This window comes from Festucalex cinctus, chromosome 3 (assembly GCF_051991245.1).
Source record: "Festucalex cinctus isolate MCC-2025b chromosome 3, RoL_Fcin_1.0, whole genome shotgun sequence".
Taxonomy (NCBI): Eukaryota; Metazoa; Chordata; class Actinopteri; order Syngnathiformes; family Syngnathidae; genus Festucalex; species Festucalex cinctus.
The window spans coordinates 10,823,206-10,845,005 of NC_135413.1; the positions used below are offsets into that span (position 1 = coordinate 10,823,206).

Below are 21,800 nucleotides of genomic sequence, written 5' to 3' on the forward strand. Positions count from 1 at the left end.
CTTAGATTTACTCTAATTAATTTTATTTTGTGTTATTTTATTTCACTTGTGTCTACTAAAAGACTAATTTCTATTCCATGCACAGCACTTTGTATGCAGCAATTGATGTTTTAAAGTGATTTAGAAATAAGATTGAGTTATGTCGATGATATACAGAAACAACATATGGGTTCAGTAAAAAACTAAGCAGAATATCTATCCAAAAGGATATTGATATTGATATACAGTGGTATGAAAAAGTATCTGAACCTTTTGGAATTTCTCACATTTCTGCATAAAATCAGCATCAAACGTGATCTGATCTTTGTCAAAAACACACAGATGAAACAACAGTGTCTGCTTTAACTAAAACCACCCAAACATTTACAGGTTTTCATAATTTAATGAGGATAGCATGCAAACAATGACAGAAGGGGGAGGAATAAGTAATTGAACCCTCTGCCTAAGGATACTTAAAGAGCAATTGAAACCAATTTTTACCAAACAATTTAAGTCAGGTGTGTGCCCAATCACTGATGAGTGGCTTAAAGCTGCCCTGCCCACTATAAAACACACACCTGGTCAGAATTGTCTTGATGAGAAGCATTGTCTGATGTGCACCATGACTCACTCAAAAGAGCTGTCGGAAGACCTGCTATCAAGAATTGTTGGTTTGTATAAAACTGGCAAAGGATACAAAACCATCTCTAAAAGTCTGGATGTTCATCAATCAACAGTCAGCGAAGTTGTGTACAAATGGAGAGAGTTTGGCACTGTTGCTTCCCTCCCAAGGAGTGTCCGCCCACCAAAGATGACGCCAAGAGTTCAGCGCAGACCACTCAGAGAGGTAAAAAAGAACCCTAGAGTGTCTGCTAAAGACTTACAGAAATCACTGGCACAGTCCAATATCGCTGTGCATGCATCAACTATATGTAAAACATTGGCCAAGAATGGTGTTCATGGGAGGACTCCACGGAGGAAGCCACTGCTGTCTAAAAAAAACATTGTGGCTCGTTTAATGTTCGCAAAAAGGCACTTGGGCACTCTACAGAAGTTTTGGCAAAATATTTTGTGGACTGATGAAGCCAAAGTTGAATTGTTTGGGAGGAACACACAACGTCATGTGTGGAGGAAAAATGGAACAGCTCACCAACATCAACACCTCATCCCCACCGTGAAGCATGGTGGAGGGTGCATCATGGTTTGGGGCTGTTTTGCTTCCTCAGGGCCTGGACAACTTGCAATCATTAATGGAAAAATGAATTCAAAAGTTTATCAGGATGTTTTGCAGGAAAACCTGAGGCCGTCTGTCAGACAGTTGAAGCTAAAAAGAGGATGGATGCTGCAACAAGACAATGATCCAAAACACAGAAGCAAATCGACTTCAAAATGGTTTCAGAAGAACAAAATACAGGTTCTGGAGTGGCCAAGTCAAAGTCCAGACTTGAACCCCATTGAGATGCTGTGGCATGACCTCAAGACAGCGATAAATGCCAGACATCCCAGGAATCTGACTGAACTACAGCAGTTTTGTAAAGAAGAATGGGCCAAGATCAGTCCTGATCGATGTGCCAGACTGATCTGCAGCTACAGGAAGCGTCCGGTTGAAGTTATTGCTGCCAAAGGGGGGCCACAAAATATTAAATGTGATGGTTCAGTTACTTATTCTTCCCCCCTTCTGTCATTGTTTGCATGCTATCCTTGTTAAAATATGAAAACCTGTAAATGTTTGGGTGGTTTTAGTTAAAGCAGACACTGTTGTTTCATCTGTGTGATTTTGACAAAGATCAGATCACGTTTGATGGTGATTTTAGGCAGAAATGTGAGAAATTCCAAAAGGTTCAGATACTTTTTCATGCCACTGTATAGGCTCGAGGAACTACACCAGACCCCCCTGGCCTCTTTGACGGCCATGTCTGGCCCATGTACTTGAAACACAAGAACATCTTGCGTTATTGTGCTGTTTTTTTTAAATTAGAACTTAGTGACAGTCATCAACATGAACAAACTTTGCAATAAAAAATGAGAATTCAACTCACATTGTACTGCAACTGCTTTAGTGATAAATAATTTTATGCTCCTTAGTTGTTGTGTATGTGTGACTGCTTGGGTCTGTTAACAGCATACTGTGTATTGTGTATTACTGTGTATTCATCCGTGCTGTGTGGCTTGACTAATTAAAATAAAAGTTTGCCACTCACTTGTAAACGTAAGCAGTGGACTCGGGATTCCCAATGATGTCAACTGTGTCATCCTGGATCAAGGTTTGGCGTTTGGTAGCTCCCATTAAAGCCGCACGACGTGCTCACTGCTCAGTCTTTATGCCAGCGCCAGCCGGCAAATGCGCACTATCTACCCGGAAGTAGATTTGGCTAAGGCACGTCTGCAGAGCGCGCGTCATCCCCCCCACCCCACCCCAGCCCTTGTGATCCGGATTGTAATTGGCTAGCCTTAGTTGTCAATCAAAGCCAAACTTGAAAGGAGGTATGTGGTTGGCTGGCACGCCATACTTTACTTGAACCAGAAGGCGCAAGTTTACGTGACTGATAGGACGAATAGTTGGTGAGTCATCCCTGCTAGGGCGGGCACGGCTGACTGACAGGGCGGGCACGGACCCCCAAGGCCCGCCCATGGCGACGGGACCGGTCATCAACATTGTCATTTTCATACTGCAAGACAAGGAATGTAACCCTTTTTTATTTCAACAGTGTCAGTGTTGATAAGTGTGAATAAATGTACTGAGGCGCTGACTTAGCAGTTCATGTTTTAATTATAAATGTATTACATAATATAACAAACGTCTGCGGCGGCAATATCCCCTGCAGCGTCTCGGAATCGTCGCGGCCCCTCTTCGCCGTGTGTCCGCTTATTTGTCTTATTGTCGCACGGGGCTGATGTGTTATCAACAGTGCCACGCGACAAGGCTGAGATGTTGCAAGGGATATCGCCTACCATTGAAAAACTTCACAGTGCAAACAAGGAAAGGAAGAAAAAAACAAAAAAACAACAACAAAAAACCCAACGGTGAAAAGAAAATGAAAACCCTTCCATGATAAATCAGTGGGTGACCCGATCTCCGACGGGCTTTTAAAAAGGTCACAGCGCACCTTCTCGATGTAGATTGTGCTTTGTTGATTAGAAAAGAAGACGACGATAACCCCCTCACTTCAACTGATTCGCCCCAAATGATGTGTCATAAATGTGTTCTCAAAACAATTCCATGTTTATAAACTGCAGATAATACTTAATAGTAATAATAAAAAAAAGCAAAGGTCAAAAGGTAGATAAAACACAGGCCCGGACTTATGTATATACATACACACAGATGTTATAAAGCCTGCATCTGTACTTCGTATAAGTGACAGACAGTCATGACTGCATGTCCTGTGAGGTGGTTAAGAAGTGAGCGAGCTATCAAATGTCAAATGCAGTTCTCAAGATTTTCAGGAGATGGCACCATATTATTGAGTCTGAACAGCTCCAAAAATGCTGCAACTAAGTCCTAAAGACAAATATACTCTTTTTTTTTTTTGGCACATTTTTGTTTTGTTTTTGTCCCATATCAGATCAACTCAAAGCGGAGGTGTTATAAAGGGCACACAGGAAGTGGAACTGGTGAACAAAGCAGTGAAACCCATCAGCTAAAAGGTGAATTATATTCACGATGTGTTAATGTTTGTTCTCAATACTCACAGGCACACTATTTGGACAAAGTCTTGAGACACACTTTGGCATGTTTTGGACAATTTGGGCTTTTTCTTGCATTCGCAAAGCAACGTCCATAACTGAAATGATGAATGTTTTTCAAGCACCTTTTGTTATGGACTAGAGTGACGATGTTGGTTGCCAAGACAACTGTTACCAGCGAGGATTCCTGTCTGATGTGTAGTAATCGAGTTGTAATTAGCTCCCTTTAGTGGGTTAATCTGCTTTTTGTCCTGGTCACCGTAATGGAAGGGCTCTTTATTCCCCGGCCCTTTTGCCCGAAATCTAGAGCTACGTCTTTTCACACAGCCACTATGCAGAGCTCCGTGAAGACAAAGGAAAAGATGAATTGTGTTTACGTTATTACCAATTGAACCCCCCCCCCCCCCCCAACATTAACCAATTTAATTTTGTTAGCCTCGAACATTTAGTTTATCACATTCAAATTTCAAATGAGGGATTTTAAGATTGTGAGAATGCAAAATGCACGTTCAACAAATATGCCAGCGGTGGCATTTTTATGTGACAACTGCAAGATCAAATGTAATTAAATAATAATAATAATAATTAGGGGAAATCAAATTGAAGCATATTAAGAATTTGTGTCCTCTTGTCCCAGTACATTTGTCCATATAATGCAGTCATCATTTGTCTTTTTTTGAGCAAATACAGCAACTCCTAATAATGAAGCCATACAGTGGGAATCTCTGATGGGAATACAGTAAGGCTGTAGTGGACTTTTTGTAACGATGGATGTAAACAGCAAGCAAACATTTGCACTCTCTCACGGACACGCAAAGTTGGGGGTCTGAGGGGTTGGGCTCCAGATGCACGCATGCGCTTGGACGATGGGTGGCTTCTATGTTAGCACCTTGTCACCTTTTATGTTTTGTGCAAATCATCCCCTAAAGTTCATAGTTCAAAAGATCATAGAAAGAATAAAATCTGCTCACCTTTTTCACAGGTGGTTAACTATGCATATACTGTATGCCAAACATTCATATATATATATATATATATATATATATATATATCTCTCTCTATATATCTATATATATTGTTTTTCTTCCAAAAAATTTATATGAAATCTATCCTATATACATTGCTTCTGAATTAAAATAACACATTTTTTTTCTTTTTTGTTTGTACAAGTATTGAATGTTTAGAATGGACAGGAAATGTCTTTTTGTCTTGTTTTTTTGTTCTCATCGTTTCAAATACTACAAAAATCTAGCCACAGTGTCAAAGAAGGAAAAAATAACAAGCTGTTCAAACTGAGTGCGAGTGAGGTCACAGTGAGCGCTAGCTACTCTTACAACCCACAAACGCTTTTTAAATGAGAATGGGGGACAAAAAAGTATCGGTTTTAGATGCTTTTTGAGTGGGCACATACAAAACAAACAAACAAAAACAAACGGGCTCACTGTTCCTCAGCGTGATTGTAACCTTGTCTCTGTGGACAACCTGGCTCTCGTCACCCATCAAAGTTGACTACGGTGTCCCGCTTACCAAGTAGATAACAGCGATACATACAGACGAGTTGCGATGCTTCAAGCCCGCCAGGTTGTTCATCAAGACCTCGCAGAGACCATCCCGTCTGTCCCCGCAGCGTTTGGCTCATTGAGCTTAGATTGGAAAAATGTGCCTGGTGCGAGGCACAGCATTGGCGATCTGAGATGGAAGTTTCACTGGAGCGCGTCAAAGAGCATCGGGCTTACGAGATGTCACTGGTTGCAACACAATTTTGGAAAAAACACTAACATACCAGCTGTTTGAATTAGATATTCGGTATCAGTCCGTTGCAAATCATTAGGGATCTTTGAGGGTTCTCATACTGTAGCTAAAATTGTGTAAAACACAAAAGGTAAGTTGTCAAAAAATGTCCTCATAGAATTTTACATACCAGTGATAATGTCACTGACTTATATCTGCTATCGAATAAGGTTCGTGCTTGGTAACTGAAAAATTGCCATGTAGCTAGCTAGCTACCAGTCTAATAATCTTTGGTTCTTATATCATGCAAAATCTTAAAATGGCTGCCATGCCTCAATTGTAAACAATTTGTCTGTTTCTCATTTTGCGTTATTGTCCATTCTTATATGTCTTTGTGATCTCAATAAACATCACCAGTCGCAGTACTGTTCCAACTTCAGAAAGACTATACAGGGAGTCCTCGAGTTAAGGCGAACTCGACCTAAGGCATTTCGGCTTTACAGCGCTTACGCCCGGTCCGCCATTTTGACTCCTCATCCGCCATATAGCTCGCAGTCTTTTCCCCTCGTCCGTTATTTAGCTCTTAGCTAATGCTAGTACCTGTGCACTTGTGGGAGTATCTTTGGCATTTTCACCCTCTCTCTTTTTTTTTTTTCCACATCAAGGCCCAAAGAAGAAGAACGCTACAACTTCTATCAATATTTGTCCAGCCAAAAGAAAAGCAATTATTTTGACATACCGTATTTTCCGCACTATAAGCGCACCGCATTATAAGGCGCACCTTCAGTGAATAACATATTTCAAAACTTTTTCCACACTATAAGGCGCACCTTCAATGAATGACATATTTTAAAACTTTTTCCATATGTAAGGCGCTACAGTAGAGGCTGGGGTTATGTTATGCATCCATTAGATGGTGCTGCGCTAAAGGGAATGTCAACAAAACAGCCAGATAAGTCAGTCAAACTTTATTAATAGATTACAAACCAGCTTTCTGACAACCCCATTCACTCCTAAAATGAATAAACAGCTGTTTTGTTATTTTCTCTGAGGTAAAGTATTAGTATTAGCTAGCGATCCAAGATGGCGGGATCTTCTGCGCATGCGCGTCACCGATCGTGCAGGGTCACCGATAGCGTCTTGACAGCGAGACCTGTTGCGGCTCAATAATGATCCATATATATGGCGCACTGGATTATAAGGTGCATGGTCAGCTTTTGAAAAAATTGAAGGCTCTTAGGTGTGCCTTGTAGTGCGGAAAATACGGTAAATATTGACTTTAATGGGGAAATTCGACTTAAGTGGAAATTCGGGTTACATCACTAATGTAGGAATGTACATAACTCCGACGTAACTCGAGGACTCCCTATAACAGGCGAGTTCACAAGATCGTACTCCGCGTTCTTGATATTAAGAAATGCCCAATGGAGCTGCTCAATTCAAACACGTTTCATTTCAAATCAGTTGTGGGGTGGTGCATATAGTCGACTAAGACCACCGTTGTAAAAATTATCCCATTGTGAGCCCTAGTGCTAATTAATCCACCTTGTGCTCTAAAAATCAATCGTACAATAACCTCTTGTATTGATTTTTTTTTTTTTTTCGTCTGTTGCGGCAGGGTTGATGCTGCTGGGGTTTGGGGGTGTTCTCTGCCTCACATTTTGGGATGCCCTTTAGTATAAAGGAAGACATTAAGAAAAGAATATCAATAATACAACACAAGCCATGATGTGACGTCATGCTACAGTTTGAGAAAAATGTGAACATAAGGAGGTAACCTCCCCCCAAATATCATGTCCATATTTATATACTATCTTCCCCTTTTAAATATATACGTGTTTGGGAGAAATGAGTAAACTATTGGTGAAATAGATTTTCTCTGTTTTCAATAGTAAAAACCAAAAAACAGGTGCAGATTCAATTTCCCCTTTCCACAATTGTCTTTTGAAAACTATAATTAGATAGACATATATTCATATTGTTATATAATACTTATTTATATATGCATTGGATCTTAAAAAGTCTACACACCCCTCTTCAAATGCCATTTTTAGAAAAATATAAAACAAAGATACATTTTTTCAAAACTTTTTCTAACAATGTGACGATGTGGCTTTGTTCTGAATTAACCAACACATCAGGTTAAAATGGGAGTCAGCACATGCCACCATTTAAAGTGCCTCTGATTTACCGCAAATAAATTTCAGGTGTGCTAGTAGGCTTTACCTGATTTCGATCCCCCCCCCCCCCCCCCCCCCCCCCCATTTATAACAGATACCTGAAGGTTTGCTAACACGGACTATTTGGATAATAATTGCTCCCACCTTGACTAAGGTGATGCTGCTGCCATGGGTTCATTGGACTTTAACACATTTTTCCAAGATATGAGAAATAAGTGGTCATTTTTTTTTTTTTTTGGTAGGATGAAATATAGCTTCCATCTTGAATGTAATAATTTTGAACACAGTCACATCCCTAGTTATAAAACACTTGCACTACCGCTACCTCAGTTGTCTATTTTTATTCTTTCAATTGTGTTGTATAGGTTATAGGTCACATTAATGGTGGAAAATATCTTGAAGTAATTTATCTTGGTCTCATTTATTGTATTTTTTTTACATCAGAAAAACTTGCCATTTGAACAGGGGTGTGTAGACTTTTTATATCCACTGTATATATAAAATATTCCCTTTGGAAAACCAAAATAATTATGAAAAAAGCCACGAGTGTTGGTTAAACATTCTCCAAAAGGATTGGATAGCACAGTCTGGGTATAGCAAGGCTTCTCCTGTGGTCTGTGGAGCTGCGCCTGTTGGGGCTTTCTTTAAAAACAACAGCAGATACAGAGCAGACACGTTGTGGTTGTCTGTTGTGTTCACCGCCGCCGTCGTCGATCGCTGTAGAAATATTGTCGAAAGGCAACTGAGCTTTTTTTTTTTTCTTGATTAGAGCGAGAACTCGTTCCTCCTTTACTCGAAAACCGCAAAAAGGCTTGGCCTGGTGGATGGCGGGGTTAGAGGTAGAGAGGGGAGGAGGCCAACCCGTGTGATTCTTTCCATTTTGAATTGGAAAATCATAAATCGAAGAAAAAAAAAAGTGACTCCTTGATTATTATTATTTTTTTAATCATACACAAAAATGGTGAGAATTTTCTCAATTTTAGTCTCTGATCAAAATCAGGAAATTGAAGAAAGGGCCACAAGAATGAATTTTATTTGAATATTTAATCGTGTTTATATGACTGCAACTTTGGTATGGAGCTTTACGAAACGACACATTGGCTTGTTAGCAATCAGTCCAGATCACAATCATAATCCATTAATGCATTGGAAAAACTGTTATAAAACATTACAGTATGACTTCATTTAAGGAAAAATATCTAACTAGATCAAGATAACTTGACTTGGTTAGATTTCTCATGACCAGTAAACATAGCTAGTCTCAAAAAGCCAGATTGATGTCCTAAAATGAGTGTATTTATACTACCTGTAGAATGATGGTATTTTAGTGGAATTTGATTTTAGTATCCAATTAGTTAGATTTATGTAACCCAGACATTTACTATTTAGTAAGTTTAGGTTAAAATAACTTGTGTAAAATGGGATAAACCCATCAGTTGGGAGTTTTTGAGGCTAGCTATTTTACCAGGTCAAAATTTTCTGCTGTACTTGTAGGGATGTAACGATAATGGCAATATCATGATATTAAAACTGTCACAATATCATCATCGTCATGTTCACGATATTTAAATGCAACACATCTGTTAAAAAAGTCGGGTTGTTTTCCATTTGTGCAGTTCTAGCACCCTCTGGCGGCTAGTTTTTTTTAGTACAGTTTAATTTTCATTAGGGATGTTTTGGCCCTTCTGTGTTTAAAATCTATGCTAATCGTTAGATGATCGTCGTAACATGCGAGTCAATATGTGGAGGAACTCAATGTGGGCTTACATTAGGTGAGTAAGTGCCTCAATATGAAGTGTTATTAGAGATTGTAGGTTGTTTATATGTATTGCTGTTATGTACAAAAGCACAATATTGTGCTTTTTTTTTTTTTTTTTAGTATGAGCTCATTTTTTTTACAATACAATACCTCCCCACAATATTGTGATATCGTATCGTGATATTTGGATATCGTTACATCCCTGTGTACTTGCAGAGATAATTTTGTATAAACAAAGTAATATATTCCTAATTTCATTACTTTTTGAAGGATAGTGGTCTGCTAACAAGCTAATGTATCTTAATGTTCCTTACCAAACTCAGCATGAAAACTGGACCGATCAATTACTAAATTTGAATTCGGTCTTGTGGTTTGATTTTGCACTTTGCTCTTTTAGATCTGAGCTTCCAATAAAAATATGAACTATCAGGCATTTTTTTGTTCATTGTGTTTGATGAAAAAACAAAATTAGCCACTTTTCCAGTTTTTGATTGCCAATTGAAAATGGAAAGCGTGAATGATACACGGATTAACGTAATGCGGTGGAGCCCAATGTGGACGAAGGTGCCGGCTCCTCTTCTTCAGTGCACGACGCCAAACACGGGCGCCCCGCGAGTAAAAGAGGAACTGTTGCTTTTTCCATCCACTCGGCTGCCGTCGTGGGTGTGGTCTCAGGGCGGGGGTCAGCTCTCCAGCAGCTGCTTGAGCGCCCGCTCGATGTTCATGCGGTGGCCCACCCGCGTCACGCCCAGCTCGGCGAAGTCGTCCTTGGTCAGCGCCGGCAGGTGGGAGCCCTCGATCTCGTGCTCCTGGAAGCCGGCGCGGTGCTCGCCCAGGTTGATGCTCTCCAGCCAGTCCCCCACGTCGTACTTGTTCCACAGGTGCAGGGGCTTCTGGTGGAAAGGTCTGAGCGCCAGCAGCGGCGAGCCCAGGCCGGGCGAGTGCGAGGGCGACGGGGACGGCGAGCGCGAGCGGGAGCGGGCGCTGGAGCTCCGCATCACGAAGCGGACCTCCTTGGGCTCCTGCGGTAGGCTGAGGCTGGACGATTTGAGGATGGTCTGAGGGGGCGTGGTCGGCGAGTAGCCCAAGTAGCGTCCCAGGGGGTCGGCCCGGTCGGGGGAGCCCGGGCTGGGGGTGCGCCGCATGACGGGGTAGCGGCTGCCGGGGCGGATGGTGTACGTGGTGCCGTAGCTTCTCTGAGAAATGGTGTGGAGTTCACCTAGGCTGCTGAAAAGTCTGAAGGAGACCAGCAGAAGCAGACATAAAAGCAGAAATTGGACCACTTGGTGCAAACTTGATCTTTACATCAGGAAAAATTGAGATTAGTGCAAAGGCAGAGGTGAACTGTGGGAAAATCACAGTAGTCCTATAAAGCGATCAAACTCAGTCTTGAGCTTTAACCTGACAGAAAAAAAGTGCTGACTTGGTTGATTGCACCACTTAAGCGTTTAAGAAGAATCTGATTTACTGCAAGTGCTTTTACTGCACTTGGTTTAATCCAAGTGTGAAAGCGGAAGGTGACGTATGCTACATTCCAGACTGTTCGAAAGTCAAGAAAATCCCCACTTGAACTTCACCAGGTACACAGTAAATTCTGTAGAGTAAATTTGACTCTATTTTGAGAGGGGCCAAATAGACTCAGTTTTACAGGAGTATAAGATTTACAGTAGGAAGAGAGTACTTTATTTATTTATTTATTTATTTTTTAAAGAAGAAAAGTCACTCAAGGATTGAGGAACGAACTCACGACCTTCAGCTTGGGAGAGCCACACTACCACCTGAGCTATGCCCCTCCTACTGTTTACTTATCTCCAAAGACATCGTTTTTGGTCTCTTGGAGTTAGGAAGATTCCACGCAATCATGGAATCAGCTGCAGCTGACACGAGCGAACAGAAAGCAGGAGCTGCGTGGCTCAGGGAGAATATTGGCTGTCACTCAAGCTGAAGGTCGTGAGTTTGTTCCTCTACCCTTGAGTAGGGTTACCAACTTTCTCATCCCGAAATAAGGGACAGGTGCACGGCACGGTGCCATGGTGGTGTGAGCATGATGTGTGAAATCAGTGTATATTCTGATTAGATTCGAAATGCACAAAATTTGTACATTCCCTTTAATCCTTACTGCAGGCCATCATTATGTAACCTCATACAAAACCTCAAAGAAACCACAATTTGCCTCTTTAAAAAAAAGAAAAAAAGAAAAAAAAAGAATAAATAAATAAATAAATAAAATAAAAAAAATAAAAAATGCAAAAGAGGAGCATGACTCACCAAATTTACTTTTCCATGGAGACATTTCTTTCTTTTCTTTCTTACAGCTTTATCCATTCTCTCTTCCTAACCGGCCGGATAACACGACACGTTATTATTATTATTATTATTATTATTATTATTATTATTATTATTATTATTATTATTATTATTATTATTTTCTAGCCACTTTAGCATTATAAGCCGCAACAACAAATGCACGTGACGATGCCTGATGCCTGTGATTGGCGGACAGGTGGCGTGCTTCGTGACATTGCCGTTTTTGCTGATCTAGGACCTGTAGAGTGCATTTTGCTGTGTTAAGCTCTGATTGCGAAACTTGCCAGAAAGCTAAATTCTCGCAGTATTTGTTCATGAATAGTACGAGAATACATCTTGCATTGCTCCCGCTGATACGTTCGCAGCGAACGTATTAAGATCGGCGTTTAGAGTGTAGACAAAACCAGGAAGTGCCTCTAGTTGCCTCTCTTACCTTGCAAGATCTCCACATAACGTCACACCCAGCGACTCATTTTATTGGCTATGAACAACTTGCTTGTTACTTGTCAACCTACGGGAGCTCCTGTGGTCCAAAAATGGCTAAGATGCCGTTTGCTGCATTGCGTGTAAGAATTGAGAATTATTTTATGGGACTTTTGAGGTCTCGGACGGGACAAAACAATGTAGCCCAAAATACGGGGCGTCCCGATAATACGGGAGAGTTGGCAACCCTGCCCTTGAGTCACTTCCATTTTTTTTCAAATTCTTTATTTTACTCTCTTCCAAGTGCAAATATTACACTAAAAGTGAGTCGATTGAATCCCACTATAAATGAAGTCAAATTTACACAGAATTTACTGTATAAAATCAACAGTAATAAAAATGACTTATCTATATTTTTTGTGCGGGCGCCCTCTGAAAAAAAAAATAAATACAGGTAAATGTCTTGCTAATATTTTAATTATGCACTCTGGTGAAGCCGTGGTGGATATCGTAATCATAATCAACTGTCTCTAAATTCGTACCTCGTAAATCTGGAAATTCTTCTACTCGGAAACCTTTCATAAATTTCCTATTTTCTGGAATGCAGTATACATTAGCAGTGCATGTAATTAAATGTGTCACGTGGTTTCAAATAATTACCACTCTCCCACTTCAGCTATACAATCTGCAGTATAAGGAAGCATACTTTTTCATATCAGGCCCTAACGTTACACTAGCGTTGATTAACGGCTGTTATGTCACCATTATGCTACAAATGAAGTAGAACATGGAAAGATGGCAGATTGGAACTGAATAATTGTCAGTTCCGTCGTCGTGTGAAAGCTTTCATCTGGATTGTTGCAAGCAGGGAGGAGCAGAGTGGACATACTACATGTGCTGATGTTTCTGGCATGCATAGCTTCACCGCACCAATGAAAATCATGTATCTCCGCTTTAAACACAAATAATAGTCGGCAACAATTTACTGGAGGATACATCTTTTCATTGGCCAGCAACAAGGTGGGTGAGATGAAGGCAGTGATTCCCAACCACTGTGCCATTAGTGTGATCATCAGGTGTGACACGCACGCATTATCCACTTTCACTTTTATATTTATAATGAAATGCTCTTTCACAAGATGGATAAAGGTAGAATGTTGTTGCAGTTTATACAACACCAGAATAATAGTTTGTAGTCAAATGAGCCGCCCCAGATTTCACACAATTATTTTGTGACGTTTTTGTTTGGTGGCATGCTGTGACTTTTGTCGTATAAAATATGTGCTTTGGCTCAATCAGGGTGGGAAACACTGCTACTAGGGGTGCACTGGAACCAAGGCGGAATTAAAAAACGAACAAAATCAAAAGGATCAGACTAGGGGGCCGACGGACATGAGATGAGCTCCATGCGCACTTACACAGTGGTCCTGCCCTCCTGGGCGCACAGTCAGTTCTAGACCAATCAGATCAGAGCAGCAATGGCGGAACATGCAAGGCGAGCAAAGAGAGAGCAATGGGAGAGAATGTTAGCATCGCTCGCATGGGATGCGGCCCGCTAAGCAGACACGTCCACGGCCTCGGACACCTCCTCTGCTGTCTTTGACATGATATGTGCGCGTGTTGAGGAACCGTGGTTAATAAACATGTTTAGGTTTATGTTGCTATAGTTTGCAGTTATAAGTGAGCTGCTTGGTAGGTTGGGTTAACTTCAGCCATGTTTTTCAATTCGGTTATATTTATTACATTCATTTAGATGTTTAAAAAAAAAAAAAGCTTAGTAGGCCTGTTTGTGTCAGTGATCATTGAAAAATGGTTTATTACATTAAATGAATTTTCAATGATAATATGTAAATGAGAATACATTATTTGATTAAAATGAACTGACTATACATGCATTCATTTTTATTATTTTTATTCATGCAACTCAGTGACTGGTTTATTGATTTATTGTAACTAATATTTATTGTAATAATAAATAAAAACCTATTAGTAAAAACAAAACAAAACAAAACAAAACTTGAAACTTGTCCACATTTAGACTTGTTATTTTAGTAAAGTGCTTAGTTTGTTGTAGGTAAATTAAAAGTGAGAATGCACTACTTTATGTTGGTGGTGGTGGTCGGACACTGGCAGCCATGCTTCCATCAGCCTGCCCCTGGGCAGCTGTGACTACTAAAGTAGTTTACCGCCCCCAGAGTGTGAATGTGTGAGTGCATGAATAATGTCTGCATTCCATTGTAAAGTGTCACTAAGTGTCTAGAAAAGCGCTATATAAAACCGATGCATTATTATTATTATTATTATTATCTTAAAAGTAAAATTACTCTAGTATTTGGTATTTTTTAAATAATCTTAATTTGTTATCTCAATCTAAAAAAAATCTATTATATCATCAAAACAAGATATTTCTATTCATGTTTTAAAATTCATGCATTTCATGAAGTAGTTGGTTAATTATGTCTTGTAAATAAAAATATATTTGTAAAGCAAAACATTGTACATATTTATAACTAAATGAATTATAAATAATCCTGTTATGTTTGCATAGACATTACATACATACACATTTAAATTCCTCATTTGGCCCACTTTTGGTTATGAACAGATCAAATCTATTGTGATTGAATTAAACTACTGTCAATTTTGAAATTTAAATAACTGGGAAACTATCAGTAATACTAGTACAACTTAAACATTTATTTCTTTTTTCATGTATTTAATGCGTAATTGGTAGATTAATAATAGAATAAAACTGACTTGATTATTTTATTATTATTAAAATAAAATAAAAAAATCAAATGACCAGGCCCATCTGTCGATTACAAAAGGAGAAAAAAAAAAATCTGATGTGGCCCTTGAGCACAGAATTTTGCCCACTCCTAGCACGTTAATCTATACAGTATGTATGTGTTGCGGAAATATGTCAATGACAGCAGCGTAGGCTTGAGCACCAAGTCGGTCTGACTCGCGGGCCACATGAGAGAGAAATGAGCACACGGTTCACAATCTCAAACAACTGCACAAAGAAAAACGCACAAATACACACACACACGGGGGGAAAAAGGACACTCGTCCCTTGACTTTTATGGATGATTTGATTGTTGCTCTTCTGGCATTCAAGCTGGAATGGATAAAAGAAAATAAGGGATTGTCCCAAGACTCTTGTCCAGCATATTTTGTGATCATTTCTATTAGTATGTGTGTCTTGGCTTGAATGCCTTTTTACCGTGGACAGTCAGGGATAGACGGACTGAATTGAAACATGACAAGCACCCAAAAGCATGACCAACAATGTGGATGCGTGACACAATACGGTACGTGGAAGCATGTGTGTGTTGTTTTGAGTGAGTGGGGGTTGGGAGAGTACAGACACACGGCAAGTGAGGAGCCAGGTGGAAGTAATGGTGCGCATGATTGTCTTTGTCACAAGCCGATCCTCTCCACTGCCGCTTCCAGTCACAACAGCGTCATATTTGCAAATTACACTGCTCACAAAACGTTTTCACAATGAAGCTAAAATGACCTTCACTTACTAATTATTTCTAACTTTCCAAATGGCACTACTTGAGTAGGTTTTGACCCTCTATGAAATACATACGTTTTCACTCTTGCAAAAAACTGATTGAGATTAATGACTTAGATTTACGTAGAATTCTGGTTAAGGAAAGCCATTTTAAACTAAAAAACAAAACAAAACCTAACATAGTTAAGTCTTTTTAACATTCTTGCATGCTCTGCTCACGTTCAAATTTGAACAGAGCCTATAATCAAGCAGCTTGTGCTTCAACTCGTTTCTTGGTACTTTCTGATGCACTAGGCACCAATAGACCCTTTTTTGGGCACTCTGAATAACTGAACAGCACATTTGAATATCATTCTGAGTTTCCGAGCAGTGTGAGTGAGTCGGTGCCCTCAGAGCATATTTCCGGGCGTTCCCAAACAGTAAACTCTGAAGAGTAAAATTGACGTTACTTAGAGTGGGGCCAAATAGACTGAGGGGCCTATTCACTAACCCCGGGTTTACACCGGTTGCGGTTGCGGTGCGGCTGCAGTGCGGTGCGTCTTGACTGCGTTTTCCGGACGGGTCAATTTTTTGGCCAATCCACACCGGCTCCGCACAGCTGCGGTCCGGCAGCTCCGTCGCCGACCACTTCCCGCCGTGTCTCGCGTGACCGCGGGCGATCATGTGGCATTAAAAACAACGACAAACACACAAAGTCTGTGCTCAACAGAGAAGCAGAAAGAGAGGTGGACTTTTATTATTTTGTGGCTTTCTACCTCCAATATAAACCTCTCCTCGTCCATGTTTGCTGGTGTCTAAACCGTGAATGAGCACCTCGCACGTTAACTCCAGGCCCGTCTACGCCCACATCACGTGCCGTGCATGCTTGCGAAATAGGATCTGGCGAGTGTTTTATCTTGAAAGGTAACCGGAAATTTATTTTGAAACTGCGTCGGTCTTCCTGTCCCGCTCGATGTGTTTTGTGTTAGCTTGCCATTTGCCGGAGGCCTACCGCTGCGGCGTCCGGCAAAAATAGAAAATAGGTCTATCCTTGCGGAAGGGCTGCGGCACGCCGCAGCTGAGACGCAGTCGACACGCAACGCACCCGCAAGCGGTGTAAACGGCACCATTCGAATGAATGGAATCTAATTGCTTGCGTCATCGGAACGCACCGCAACCGCACCGCAACCGCAACCGGTGTAAACCCGGGGTAAAGGTTTGTGTCGCCTTTGCACGGCGCTAACCAGTAAAAATGGAGCAATCCGGGAGCGCCTAATTCACGAAACATGTGCAGATGCAGAAATCCGTCACTAAGTGCTCTGCCAAGCAGATTGCGCCACGGTGCGCCGGTGTTATTTGCGCATATGTAAATTAGGTAATTTGCATACATTTGACGCAAAATATGCCCACCCCAATGCAAATGAGACTCATTGATATGCAGCGTCTAATTCACTAACGCCAGCTCAACACCAAGTTTGCGTGACGCAAAAAAAACATGTATTAACCTGACTCAACCTCGATCCCGGGATCATGACAGCAGTGCATGGCACGGTGCATGTCGCACTCTGGGTCACGCAGAGAGAGAGAGAGAGAGAGAGAGAGAGAGAGAGAGAGAGAGAGAGAGAGAGAGAGAGAGAGGGGGGGGGGGGGGGACAACATCAGGACACATAACGTAACCCGGGCTGATCGGCAATGGCGGGGAGGCATTTTACGATCATTTTTACGTGCCAGATGCATACTGTACGGCCACGCCAACTTCTGAAAATATGTTTTTAAAAAACGATCGCACTAATAATTTGTACTTTATGAATGAATGACGTCGTTGTCGTCCTCTCTGCTCTGTACAGCTTAATGGCGCTCTAAACGCTTACTCTCGGTCCAACCTCGCTTTCTGATAATGTCATCTTTCTCGCAACTGTTACTATAACAACCATGTTCTTGGCGCAAATCCATTGCCATGTGTAGTAAATCAGGTGCAAATTTGCTCCAAGCTGTCAGTTTTGTGGGCGTGTTTGCGCCGGTATTAAGAGCAATATCCTTAGTGAAGTCAGCCCCGAGTGTAAATGCTTTTAAATCCAGGTTAAAAACTTTGCTTTTTTCTTATACCTTTGATTAGGGACTTTTAAACAGCTTTAATTAAGTGTTTGTTTTTTTTATTATTATTTTTATTTTTATTTTTATCATTTTAAACTTCCTTATGTTAAATTTTTTAAAGTTTGTTGAATAATGTTTTAAGATTGTTAGTTTGTAACCTATTTTCATTTATTTTTCTTCCTCTGAATGTTAACTACTGTTTCTTGATGCTTATGTGTTGTCTTTCCTCGTGTAAAGCACATTGAGTTGCCTTGTGTATGAAATGTGCTATACAAATAAACTTGCCTTGCCTTGCCTTGCCTTGCCTTGCCTTAGTGAATAGGTGGGTAACTGGGCGCAGACTGCGGGTGCAGTTGTGGTGCAATATTTCGCGCTTTTACCGGACGCAGCGCATTCTTAGTGAATATACCCCACAGTTTTAGAGTAATATATACGCTTGGAAGAGAGTAAGGAATTGGGAAAAAAAAGTCACTCAAGGGTTGAGGAACGAACTCATGACCTTCAGCTTGGGAGACTGCCACACTACCACTTGAGCTATGCCACTCCAACCGTTTGCTTTTATTCAAGAGGAGACCAAAAATATAGTTTTTGGTCACTTGGAGTCAGGAAGATTCCAGCTGACACAAGCAATATGCTAACACACAGCAGGAGCTGGGTGGCTCAGGGAGTACATCAGCGGTCTTCCAAGCTGAAGGTCGTGAGTTCGTTTCTCAACCCTTGTGTGACTTACTTTTTCAATTCTTTGTTTTACTCTCTTCCAAGTGTAAGTATTATTATAAAACTGAGATTATTTGGTCCCACTCCAAATGGAGTCAAATTCATGCTACAGAATTTACTGTGCACGATGAGGGAATGGGTAATTTGGGAGCGACAAACTCTAATGTGCATGGTCTCGGTTTTTGTCAAACTAAGTACATTTTTCCGACTCGTCTGAAGTTAAATAATGAGGTAAACACGCCATAGAAGAAGTTATAGTCATAAATGAAAACCCCGCCACAAAATTAAGCCGCAATAACCAAATTATAACATGGTCATGGAACACTGTGATTTCATATCACCCTGTGGCTTAAAAAAAGCATTGTCTCTGTCGCAAACTATTTTGTTCACAATTGTCCAGGTTAGTCGTGTTTGGTCATGTCGCTCGGTTTGTGGCGAGCATTAAATAACCTTTACAGGTAAACTTAAGTGGACCTCATCTCTTTTGCGAGTGGTTTACGCCGGGAAATGTTGTCGATATTTGTCACCAGTGGGCATGTGAAGCCCATTGCAATTTAAATGTGATTAATGGCGATAGACAACACTTGATTTGGCTGCACATAATCAAAATGTATGCCTTTTACAACATGACACACCCAAAAATAGCGTCCCTTGGAACTTTAGAGAAAAAAAAAAAAAGTAGCCTCCAACACAAAAATTGATGGACATGTGTCTTATAACAAGACGAAAAAGACTGAAGGAAAGGTAGTCAGCTGTTTTGGATTACTGCTGTTTGTAGCTTTCATGATTACTCTTTCAACACATAGTTTGCATTTTTATTTATTCCTTTCTCACAAAAAGTTCAATCAAGGCAACTGGACTATTCATGGTTTTAAAGATGTTTCTACTTTAATCCAAAATAATTAATCAGTTAATCAGTTCCAAATCTTCAGTGTAGTATCCTCAACTGTTTGTGGATCTGGTTGTGTATCCCCAGGGAGAACTCAACACTTAAGATTGAGAACCTCATAAGTATTTTGGATTAATGGTGAAACATCTTCATCAACCAACCAAGCCCCGTTTGACTTTTTCAGACCGCCATGAGCTGGATGACTGAGAATCTACACAGATTTACAGTCATAATGAGTTCATCCTTGAGTTTAAATGAGAAGATAATGTCAATCTGAACAATTCCCAGGTGACCCAAACAGTATTTCAAAGGACTTTTGCCCAGATATTCTATGTCCCCACGGGGGGGACTCCTGAGTTAATTAAATACAGGCTCTACTGTATGCAATTTCGACAAGGTCAAAATTCAATCTGGTAGTCGATGCAAAGACCGCAAGAAGGCTTTTCACCAGAGACACGAAACACCATTAATTCAGTCATGTTCAAATACATCTGAAGATACATCCTTGGCGGTTATTACTGATACTGTCAGATGGGAGGCAACGATAAGGAAGCTTTTGCTCTTATCTTGCATTTATCAGTGATGAGCCCACGGAGCTGTAGATGTATCACTCGATGTATTATTTGAACAACGACTTTGGGTGGAGCTTGGGGAAAGGGGGGAACAGGAGGGGACCCTGTAGGTCACAGTCTTACAGAATGCGTGCGTGTGTGTGTGGCGCGGAGCCCCATTTGTGTACACAAGGTTACTTCAAAGCCAGTTTCCTTGTTTGCATCAACTGATAATGCAGACAGACAACGCTCAACTTGCTAAAACACATTTCTGTCACTATAGAAACAAGACTGCCATTGGTGCAGTACTTGTCTGTGAAATTTTGGTACTACTAACGCTAAATAACTGGTCAAAAGTATGTGATGCAAATACTAGTTAGTATACATAGTCAAGTGATGCAAACAAGGTAACCAATATACTTTATTTCCTCAAATAGCAGCCAGAGGTGTTTAATTACTCTACTGCTCTGTACTTTTAAGGACTAGATACACCAATTCGACATCGGGAGTCAGACAGCATTGGGCTGACGGCATGCGCTGTCTGACCAGTGTATAAATTACTGTCGTAAAGTCGGATCGAGTTGGAATACGTCGGGGCCATTTTCAGCAAATTCAACATGTTGAGTTGGCGTCGGGGCATTTGATCAATTTGATTAGCTGTTAGCTAGCGAATCAGCACAGGAAGAGGAAGTGACAACGCGGATAAAGAGTACTGATGGAAAGCCTGGACCTTCAACATGTGGAGCTGCTCAGGGAAAAGCCTGGCGAAATTGTTGAAGTCGGCGGTTTCTACAATTCCACCTCTCAACAAAGGGTCAGGTAAGCTCCTTATTAGCCTTGGTCGCTGGAGTATCCAGGATTTTGCCCATTTTGTGTGGTTTCTCCTGATCTTGCGCCTTAATCGTCGTACAATCACAAAAGCGAGGGTTGACAATGACAGCATTATACGATACATTATCCTTCTTTTGTAAATAGACAACTCCCAGAAAGTTCAGGATTTGAGGATTTGGGGTGAAATTTAACGCTGAATCAAAATCCACTACACCCTACACAAGTCAATCTGTACCTTCTGTACACTTTTGAATGTCCAACTGATAAATGTTTCACTACTTTTTGTACTGTACATCTTCAGGTGTTTGAGGCAGGAACTTCTATGCTTTTCTGCGACTATTCCAGTCTCTATCTCTGTTGTTCTCTTAACTTAACTTCCACCTTGTATATGGATTCCCCGTACAGGTCTCATTCGTTGTTCCCGACATCCGTTGCTTGTCATTGCTACAGCTAACATACTACAGGCAAATGAAATGAGGCTCGTGATTGGCTGGACTTGATTGGATTGCATTCAAAGATGAGCATAAAGATGAGGTGTACATGCCGTTTTGAGAAGGGAAAACCTACATTGTTGTTTTTGAGATATTAATTTAATAGTAACTTGAATGCTCATATTTTTCCTGTGGGTGGGCTCGGCCCCTTCAGGCATGCTCATGTGGACAGGTGTGAGGAAGTTGACTTTTTAAATACCAATTCTAAATGAACCAAAACATTTATTAGTCCATTCGTTGATTAATCACATCAAAATGCACATGAAGTAGTGTAATATTGAAAAGTTGTGCATTACAAAGTTAGAGAAGGTCACATTAAGTTCACCTCATACGGTTAGACTTAGAGTATATTTTGAGTTCATTCTGAAATTTTACCGAAGGCTGAACATTCCAAAGTTTTCTACGTAATGTAAATGAACATGTTACCCAGATTTTGCTTTGGGCTGACATAAACATCCGTTTTACACATCCCAAGTCAATGTACTTTGAGATCGGTGAAGACATCAAACAGCAAACCCTTTGGTATTGCTGACAAGCAGATAATACAGGACCATTATAACAATAACATTCAGACTAAGTTGTAGACGACACTACTGGTGATTCATTGAGACACAGCGCCTGATGGATTGGAGGCCACTATGTGAGGAAATACAGTACTT

The 21,800-nt window shown here is 40.7% G+C and overlaps 1 protein-coding gene across 17 annotated transcripts in view; it reads right to left on the reverse strand.

Annotated features, from left to right (window-relative positions):
• Positions 1-7,656: 7,656 nt before the first annotated feature.
• Positions 7,657-21,800, reverse strand: part of shank3a (SH3 and multiple ankyrin repeat domains 3a) — a 272,857-nt gene continuing 258,713 nt past the window's right edge. For 13 of the 17 annotated variants that reach the window (XM_077515775.1, XM_077515776.1, XM_077515782.1 and 10 more), the window contains one exon: positions 7,657-10,572. In XM_077515775.1, coding sequence (XP_077371901.1) covers positions 10,020-10,572 — 553 coding nt within the window. In that variant the 3' untranslated portion in view covers positions 7,657-10,019. Of the gene's footprint in view, positions 10,573-13,484; positions 13,520-21,800 lie in introns of all 17 variants that reach the window. The other 4 variants (XM_077515784.1, XR_013282775.1, XM_077515786.1 and 1 more) reach the window with 4 other exon arrangements.